The 10,276-nt window shown below is 39.9% G+C and overlaps 1 protein-coding gene across 1 annotated transcript; it reads right to left on the reverse strand.

Moving 5' to 3' along the window:
- Window positions 1–4,616: 4,616 nt before the first annotated feature.
- Window positions 4,617–9,195, reverse strand: LOC134059887 (nuclear factor 7, brain-like). The gene is made up of 4 exons (XM_062516430.1): window positions 9,005–9,195; window positions 8,554–8,919; window positions 7,339–7,374; window positions 4,617–6,613 (listed from the first exon to the last, which is right to left on the reverse strand). Exons 1-4 carry the CDS (start codon window positions 9,153–9,155, stop codon window positions 6,063–6,065), a joined length of 1,104 nt encoding a protein of 367 aa, XP_062372414.1. The 5' UTR covers window positions 9,156–9,195; the 3' UTR covers window positions 4,617–6,062.
- Window positions 9,196–10,276: the final 1,081 nt, after the last annotated feature.

Raw genomic sequence — 10,276 nt, forward strand, 5'->3', positions numbered from 1 at the left:
AAGATGACAAAATGTTTATGGTACAGTAGGTTGGTTTCAAGAGCCTGCATCAACGTAGCTTATAACCAGTCATTTGTGATTTGCACCTCCATGGTAAAAAAATGAAAATGCAATATTATACTGCTTTAATTGTCCCTATCTTCAGATGAGATGCAATGAACTACACCAAATTTAATTTGTATTATTAACCTGACATCCTCTGGGAGTATGCGTATGCCACGTTTTGTGGAATTTCATCCATGGAGGGCTATGAAATAATTTAATTTATGTGTACCGGTAGTGACTGCACACCCATCGGCCTGCAGATGGTGGTGTTGAGCGAAGGGTTGCTGGTTTAGGATGATACAATCACACACACACACACACACGCAGGAATACACACGCACGCATGCACACACCCTCACACACATACACACACACACACACACACACACACACACACACACACACACACACACACACACACACACACACACACACACACACAAACACACACAAAAGCACATAAAAACACACACACACTCACAAGTGAACATATACACACACAGACACATAAAACACACACACAAATGCAGGCAAGTAGACACACATACAGGCACACACAGGCACACACACACACACACACACACACACACACACACACACACACACACACTCACACACACACACACACACACACACACACACACACACACACACACACACACACACACACACACACACACACAATTACCCCCAGAAAAAGTTATATATATATTACATAGGTGTGTGTGTCCATTAGAATGATATTTTCCAACCATTACTTTGGACACCCTGTGTGGGAGCTGAGTGATTAGTTGTACTGAATCCCAAACTAGTGTTTAGTCCTTCTTCTTTGCTGTTAGTGACAGCTTCCAACCTGACAGCAAAAGAACCTTACAAACAAAAGACGGTGCATAATTAGGACCTCACGTTTCCAACTTGAGAAGTCTAAACATGCTCTGCTGTCTGAGGACTGTGTGGCAGCTGTAGAAGTGTCAAACCACATACTGTACTGTACAGCACTGAGGGTCGTTTTGAGCTCTGAAGACCAGAAATGGCTTCAACCTCATACACAACGCTCACAATAATTCATCTGCTGAAGCAAGAGCCTATCCGTAAAACATGAATAAAAGGAAAAAATTCAGAAACAACAAAGAAAACATTCTCTATGTCTACCATTGCGTGGTTGACCTGATTTCAAGGTTACATGTAATGTAAAAGCTTAAGTACTGATGTTACTTCTTAATTAGCCAAGCACTTGAGTACTCTGTACAACCCTTAGTATCCAGTTCACTGGAAATGAGTTGTTTCACAACTTAAATAATCATACAATCAGGGAAATATGCAAATAAAAGTTGTTTATGAAAGCAATGAGATTCATTTGCAGGGCTTATGAAAAATAACTTGTTTATTCTTACAGTTTTTTCCAACTACACACTAACATTCAAATTTTCAGGCAGCATTGACACATTTGCCATTCTCTCAACCACCTCAGTGGGATTGGTTTTCTATCAGTGAAGGAGTTTCATGTCGAGTGTTAACTGCTTTTCACTCACTCATGTTAATGAACAAGCATTCCAGGTGACTGTTCCATGGCACTGGATATGATGATGGCAACAGTGTACAAAGCAGTAAATGAAGGTAAATGAAGGCTATTTAGAAGAATCAACAATATAACGTTTCTTAAAGGTATACTATGCAACGGTTTTCAGTTAATCAATTCGTTTCATACTGTTAGCCTACAGTATATATGATTAAATGAGTCAATACCGGTTAAACAATGTTTTTTTCGGCCTATAGCCGTAGAACCACGCTTGCAACTTCAGGAATCCTCGGGCACGCACGCACCCATGGACCATGAAGTCTCATGTGAAGTCTCGATCATGCTCATGAAACTGCAGACTGACCGATTGAGGACTTTTGTAAAATATACACGCTAAAGCTCGGGGGAACCTCTGGGGAAGCTCTGCAGAGAAATATGCAAGCATAAAACGAGAGAAAACGAAAAGCGAAAGCGAAAGCGGCGTTGCAATCGCCAATCCTGCATAGTTTACCTTTAACAGAAAAGAACAAAGCATGTTTCATGAGTCAACAACACAAAATGTGATGATTGTCAGTCATAGTTTAAAAGGTAGGCTACTGTACAGTACCTGCATGACTTTTAATTCTCTTCATGTCATGTGATTCTGTGAATGAATGAATAAGAATAATTTAATGAAGTCAAAGACAAATCTTATGTAGGATTGAGAGTTGGATTAGAGAGAAGACAAAGTGCAGAGCAAAAAATATGCTTTTTCAATTGCAGTGGGCCAGGGGCATAGGTTTGATTTAGAAAGTGGAGAAGTACCTGAATCATCACTTATGAAAATGTAAGACATACTGTACAGTAGAGACACATAAAACACATACACAAATGCAGGCAAACAGACACACACACATCCCATTACTCCCACCACACACACTCACAAGCGAAAACTCACAGTCGGAGAAGCACACATACACAAAAGCAGGCACACGCATGCACACACTCATTTACATAAAAGTTGCAGCAGGGGATGGAGTAGGAGATGGAAACAAATTGACAAATAGATTTTTGCGGAGAGAATGTGCAGGACTGAGCGGCGGACGGCGGTCATATTTTGTATCGCTTTGCAGTACATCTAGTTTTGTTTCAAAACTAAGAGCTATTTTGTTGGTGCTCTTGTGGTTGCAAGAGTGACTTTAAATGGATCGTCGACTCTGGTCACACACATCCTGCATGATACACGATCAACTGGGATATGACATTAAAGTCGCATTCAAATTTGTACAACTTCCAACCTTACATGTTATAAACATGGTATGTGCCTAACTGGGGGCCCACATTTCCAAGTTTGAACATGCTTTGCTGTCTGAGGACAGTGTGGCAGCTGTAGAAGTGGCAAACCACAAACAGCACTGAGGGTTGTTTTGAGCTCTGAAGACCGAAAATGGCCTCAACCTTATAAACAACTCTTGCTGTAATTCATCTGCTAAAGTAAGAGCCTAATAAGATGTAGCTGATTTGAAACGTCAACGTCAGGGGGGCACCAACAATAAATATGTGACCCTGTAAAGCGGAACCAGTCGTTTCTGTAAAATTGACTAAATTAAGTTATTGTGCTCACGTGAACGGCCATAAACTAAGCTTTCCAACGATATGTATATCGAGGGTTACACAAACTATCGCTAAGATAACCGCATCCAACGTTGACATGGTTCTCCTGTCACGATATGCCAGAAGAGGAGAAATCATTTTTTTAAGCGGCGCGTGCACAATGGGAATGACAGCAAATGTGTTGAATCTTCGCCGGGTTTAACAGTCAAAACGTATGTTTTTCCGTGAAATGTGTTCACGATATGAAACTGTAGACTGCATACAGTCGAATTATGCGAAAACGTGAAATTCAACATTTTAACCCGGAAGTTTGTTATATTGTTGATTTTCTCAAAATAACGTTGTTCGCAAAACGACAGATTTCGCTTTGAATGGTCACATATAAGCAGTAAGTAGTGCTGTCAAAAATATCGCGTTATTAACGATTTTAACAGCGTTTTTTTTTAACGCGAGATTAACGCTCTTCCTGACCTGTGACAAGTTTTTTCATAAACTGCTGTGGCCACGTTAGAAAAACTACAGGACCCGGCTGTAAACCAGAAGCCAAAATGCACTGAATACACAACACACACACACAGTAAGACTCCTGATATGTGGCCGATCACGATTTCATATTAACAGGAGATCCATTTCTCTGAATATTATCCAGTATCACAGAATGACATTACTGAGGTCCTGCGTTATCTGTCTTGTGCCTGCGTGCGTGCGTGTGTGTGTGTGTGTGTGTGTGTGTGTGTGTGTGTGTGTGTGTGTGTGTGTGTGTGTGTGTGTGTGTGTGTGTGTGTGTGTGTGTGTGTGTGCGCGCGCGCGCGCGCGTGCATTCGGGGTGTGTTTGTGTGTGTGTGAGTGAGTGTGTGTGCATTCGTGCACATTCGGTGTGTGTGTGTGTGTGTGTGTGTGTGTGTGTGTGTGTGTGTGTGTGTGAGAGAGAGAGAGAGAGAGAGAGAGAGAGAGAGAGAGGAACTATGTTTGAATTACATAGGCTTGAATTAGGCTACAACAATTCGGAGCTTTTTTATGTTATTGCAGTATTTGAACTTCTAGGAGGAGAGATGTTTGTTTCTTGCTCAGTGGTGCTGCCAGCATTGTGTCATCTGTCCCAATAGCCTACTTATTGACAGTATTACTACAGACATGAATGGCTGTAACATACTGTGGTTTGCAATAAAAAAACAAAAAAACATTTCCACAAAGCAAGACTATCCATTTTACTTTGATATGAGTATTAAAATGATAAATCAAGGGACATGGGAAAGGGAAATTAAACTTAAATTAAATACTTAAACGGCAACTTCTGGCACCCTGGGCAAGTAATGTACGCAGGCAAGAATCAAATGTCCAGGCTTAGATTCCATTTTGTGGCTGGTTTATTAGTTCCAGCAGAGCAAACATTTTTCAGCATCTCTCGCGCTGGTAAAAAAACATGTGCCCACCACCCAGGTGCAATACAGGCCTCCTTCCTACTTCCTACCTATATACGCGCACACACACCTTTACCTGTGCTCATTACTGCCCCCAGGTGTCTAAACCAAAAATAAATGATTACTGTAAGACTAAGCACAAAAACTAAACATAAATCAAAACAATTGAATTTTACAAACAAAGAATATTACAAAACATATTACTAATGTGAGCAAATCATAATAATCATAATCATAATAATAATAAACAAATGAATTAGCAAATTACCACCACCTAAAAGTAAACTAAATGTAGCTCAAACAGGACATTTTGAACAGATAAAAAATGTGCAATTTAATGATGTTTTCTAAACAAAGTTCGGGAGGAGCCCTTAGGGATGATTGACACCAATTAACTCACCGCGCCTCCCGCTCCAAGAGTATTTAAGCCGGCCTTCTTTTTATTATGCCACACGCCCCGGCGTTCGCAAAAGTCATCCCTCCCCCTACTCCTCCATTTCACTGATAGCCCAGTCACTAATAGTAAGTAGCTTTACTTCAAACTGCTTTTCATTCTTCTGACTGTTTACAATGTCAAAATGCAGGAACAACATATTACATGCAATGATGATATGATATTTGTTCATAATATATAACATAAATGGCAAAGCAATTGCTTAGGACACCCAAATGGCCAGCAGCGGCATGGATAACTATACTACAGCGGTCATAATAAGTGGCCTTGTAATGTCACAGCTTTAGTGTGAAATCCTGGTTAATTTCAAACTCACTGAAATGCATTCATACATTGTTGTATCTTTTGAAGTGGGAAACTTAAAAAAAAATAAAAAAAATGGGGGATCATGTATGTTGAACAGAATTTGGGAACAACTTTCCACCAAGTGCAGATTGTAAATTGTATATTTATTCACCAAGATGTGGTATAAAATATATCTAAAACAATGCAACTGAATCCTTATTTATACACTCTATGATTTGAGTACCGGTATACAAGCAAGCATAAACCACTGCAGTATATATTACTCTAAAATGTCTATTGCTTATCAATCATGGTCTAAAATAAAACACAGATACAGTACACTCTATTATTGTCTAGCATTGTGGTTAACAAGATTTCAACCTAAAAGCTCAGATGGTGTTACTTGATTACCTGAGTGCACTGCTTGGGTATTTTGTGCAACCTTCAGTAGCCTACCCAGTGCACTGTAAATGAGTTGTGTCACAAAACAATTTATACGATAATAATCAGGGACATATGCAAATACAAATTGGTTTATGAAAGCACTGAGATTAATTTGAATAAGATCTCTAAATAAGAACAGGGCTTAGCATATGAAATAACTTGTTTATTTTACAAGAGAAATAATTAGCAAAGCAAAATAAGCAGCAAGATTTTCTATGAAAAAATAACCTTCTGAATAGAGAGTTTAAGGTATGTAATAAACTGCTGGAGTCTGACTTTATAAAACACCCATCATGATACATTACTTGATAGGGCAGATATGAACTGAGGAGATGATAAGAGGAGCGGAGTTCTTACCTCCATCATTAAGCCAAGGAGAGAAGTATGGGTAAAGCTTCTCAGTGAAGGTAACATTAGCATAAGAGTAGAGATGATACCAACAGTCTGCATCATAAAAGGAGACCAGACCTGCCTCATAATCCACAAACACCCCCACCCTCTGGGGCTTCTCTTTCAGGGAGAGGGGAACAGAGGGATCATCTAGTGCTTCATAAGTCCCATTACGCAGCCATATTGTCCAGTATCCATTCTCAGGGTACAGAGTTATTTTCCCCCTCCTGGTAATGGACTCTCTGGCCACCCCTAAGCTCCACCCAGTCTTCCCCTTGACCTGAACCTCATAGTAGAATTTGCCAGTGGAAAACCCCTGTTTTCCCAAGACATTTACAACAGGACTGAACCTTTTGGGGTTGTCAGGGACATTCTGCTGTGTGTCGCCATGTCTCACTTGTTTCCCATCAGCAGACAGGATTAGGGAGGCTTGTGCTGTGTCTGGATCCAGAGTCACATCCACTAAGACAGAAAAAAAGACATGGCCGCTGAAAATATATTTTGTCTGAACCAAAATGATACATGCTACGAGAAATATTTGTGAGAAATGATTTATAGAAACTGTCTGTGACAAGTGTAATTTGGAAACTGCATGTTCCAAATTGCCATTACCGGGTGACGACACTGGGCGCGTAACATTCACAACGCATAAAAATTATTTGAGGAGACTGGTTGCTTATTTTAATGCATGCGCCATCACGTCTGTGTAGCCAGTTCCATTGATCATAGTGGAAACTTATTGTTGCAGCAGACGCAACGTGACGAACAGAACGCTTCAGTTACGCTTCACGTGCCCAGTGTAGCCTTCCTGTTAGTCCTAATGTGTGATATTAAAAAAACATTCTCTTGCTGTGAGTTTCTTAGTTTGATAAGCACATTTAGTTTGGTACCAGATTGCCTAATATCTTGAGTGATTTCTAGTGCTGTAACAAGTTATCTCTCATTCACAGACAGACATACGCCTCTGTCTTCTGATAACAGGTAGACACTGCTCATACACGATTAAACATTTGTAAATACCCACTCTTTTAAGGGTCTTTCTTCTTCTGATTATTTTAACATTGTAGAACAAAGCTTCACACTCCTGAGTTAACACTAATAGAATATATTATGTTACAGAAAAGAAAAAAGTATGTTTCATGAGTCAACAACACAAAATGTGATTATTGTCATAGTTTAAAAGGTACCTGCATGACTTTTAATTCTCTTCATGTCATGTGATTCTGTGAATGAATAAGAATAAATTAATGAAGCCAAAGACAAATTTTCTGTTGGATTAGAGAGAAGACAAAGTGCAGAGCAAATAAAAAGATGCTTTTTCAAATGCAGTGGACCAGGGGCATACAGGTTTGGGACACAGTACATACTGTATACCACCCAAAAATATCGTTAACACTTTACTTGACGGGTTCATTCATAACACATTCATAACAGCTGTCATGAACTGCACATGAAGCATTCATGGCTGATTCACGAAACATGACTCAACATTCATACCAACACTTTCATGAATGTGGAATTAAGACAAAATGACGAAAACTTGTCAAAATAAAAGTCCAACAATCTAGTAAGCCATATACAGGGTATTGTGAATCCTCTCCAGCGTTTCTAAACATCTCATGAATATTTTATGAAGCCTACTTCAAATGTCGCTTTACTATACGAGTTGTGAATTATTCTGGGAAGTGAACTACTGACCATCTGTGGACCTCTGAATGGTTGGACATTCCTACTTTATATATCTATATACAGTCATTGGTGTAGACAATTATGCATTCTTCAGAGGTTACTATTATGAAATAAACAAACAGACCAACAAAAGATTAAATTCTCCTGGATACTGGACCTCCCCGTTGACTAAGATGTGACATGACCAGGTTGGCTAAAACAAAAAAGATGCAATGCTGCTTTGCGATTGTAGGACTTTTATTTTGACAAGTTTTTGACGTTTTGTCTTCAACATTCATGAAAGGGTTGGTATGAATGTTGAGTCATGTTTCATGAAACAGTCATGAATGCTTCATGTGCAGTTCATGACAGCTGTTATGAATGTGTTATGAACGAACCCGTCAAGTAAAGTGTTACCAAAATATCATACCTACTAGTCTGTGAAGCATGGTGGGGGCAACATTATGTTATGGGGATGTTTCTCTTCTGCTATCTTGCAAACTTTTACAGGCAAGGCTTGAATATGAAACATGTTTCGACCAGAAGCTACATTTGAAGGAAACTATGTCCTGTTGTTGTATCATGAGGCAGGACGTGACCCTTCCACTAAGCAGAAACAGTACATTAGCCTTGAGAAACACTAGCTAGTCTCCATTCACTGATGATGTGAAATACAATGGGCTGAGCTGAGAAAGTTGACGCTCTTTCCAAAATTGCATGGAAATTGCACTTACCGAGATTGGAAAGATCTGACTGAAGTTCATCCCGCTCACCAGCCATAACACTGATGTTGGTTTCCAGATCTTTACTCAGTGCGGTGTTTCTTGCCTGTAATTGTGCATTCTCTCTAATCAAGTTGTTATTATGGATCACTAACTGGCCTTTCTCTTCAGTCAGGCTGTTGTAGCTAAACTGTAACTGTTCCTTCTCTCCAATCAAGTTTTCATTACGGATCTCTAACTGGTTTTTCTCTTCAGTCAGGTTGTTGTAGCTAAGCTGTAAATGTCTTGTCTCCTGCATTTTAATGCACACTCCTATGATGACAGCCAAAAGGAGAACACACAGCAGCCCAAGAAACACCACAGCCAGTTTGTAGGGACCTGAGGAGAACATATGATATGATATGAGAATATTTTGCGGAGAACAATAAAATATAAAGAAACTAACAGAATACTGTATACTTACGATGATTTTGACCCCCAGAATGATCCTGAATCTCATTGTGCTTCATTCTTTGCTGAGAACTTTTCGGAACTGCATTCATATTTATATTTTCTGTTTTGTAGCCAGGTCCTTTACTGGAAGAATCTGCATCTTCATGAATGTCGTCAGACATGTTTGTTTCTTACTGCTATCTGATCAATGTGGAGTGTTGACCTGCTGGTCTGCAGTGAGTGTTTAATTGTGCTGCAGGATGCTGTATGTCTAATATCTAAAGAGGAAGTCACAAGTGTGTGTACAGCAAAGGAAAAACAAAAAGAACTTGCATCCTTTCCCATGAGGAGTAAAAATAATCTGTCATTTAACAAATTTCAGCAGCATTGCTGGACGAACTCTGCCTGAACTTCCGGGGAACTTGAATTTTGCTCGGCAGCTCAGGCTGGAAACTAGCAGATCTATCTCCTCTGTTTACTGCCAGAACTTTTGGCCCCAATCAGAAAGGGCCATACTCTAGTCCTGGCACGCTATTGGCCGGTGACGTGACGATAGCGAAACTTAAGCAACGCGAAGTGCAGTAGAAACAAAGTGCAGCCTCTCCAGACTAATGTTCAATCTTAAAAGATTGAGCTTAGTATGGCGAAAACCAGACAGCATGGCAGCATTTTTGTCAACAGGCTCAATATGTTCTCAGTAGCAACTAGTGAAAGACTGTTCAATGAAATGAAGCACCTACAGTAATACAGACATTATATTGAAATGAACAAAAAAGCATTTTCAGCTTCAGTCATTGGCCCAAGTTTAGCCCATCAGTAACTGGATGAACTGTGGCCCCATATTCACTCCCACCACCACCTCCCTGATCCATTCTATCCAGTATAAGGACCAGTCTGAATTTAGATCCACACACGTGATAGAGCTTTCAATGAGGCCCTATTATATAGAGGTATACGGTTTATGCTTAAACCAGATGTACAACAAAGCGGTACAAAATATGACCGCCACTCAGTCCTGCACATTATCTCCACAAAAACTGTGAGTGTGTGTGGTGGAGATAATGGTGTGTGTGTGTGTGTGTGTGTGTGTGTGTGTGTGTGTCTGCTTGCCTGCTGACACTATTGACCACAATATCCTTTTAAAATGCCTGAATGTTGAAGTTGGTCTGCAAGGCACTGTATTAAATTGGTTCAGATCTTATCTCACTGATAAATCTTTTTCAGTGCAGGTAATGCTTTGACATCATCTGCTCCGATTAAGTGTGGTGTCCCCCAGGGTTCTATTTTAGGGCCTCTGTTATTT

Source organism: Sardina pilchardus, chromosome 16 (assembly GCF_963854185.1).
Source record: "Sardina pilchardus chromosome 16, fSarPil1.1, whole genome shotgun sequence".
Taxonomy (NCBI): Eukaryota; Metazoa; Chordata; class Actinopteri; order Clupeiformes; family Clupeidae; genus Sardina; species Sardina pilchardus.

Bases quoted from the DNA above. Each gene is read 5' to 3' on its own strand.
- LOC134059887 (XM_062516430.1), bottom strand. From the start codon at position 9,155: ATGTCTGACGACATTCATGAAGATGCAGATTCTTCCAGTAAAGGACCT. The intron at 7,375-8,553 runs GTAAGTGCAATT...ATTCATTCACAG, and splicing joins GTCAGATCTTTCCAATCTCG to AATCACATGACATGAAGAGA. The intron at 6,614-7,338 runs GTACCTTTTAAA...TTTCTGTCTTAG, and splicing joins GAGAATTAAAAGTCATGCAG to TGGATGTGACTCTGGATCCA.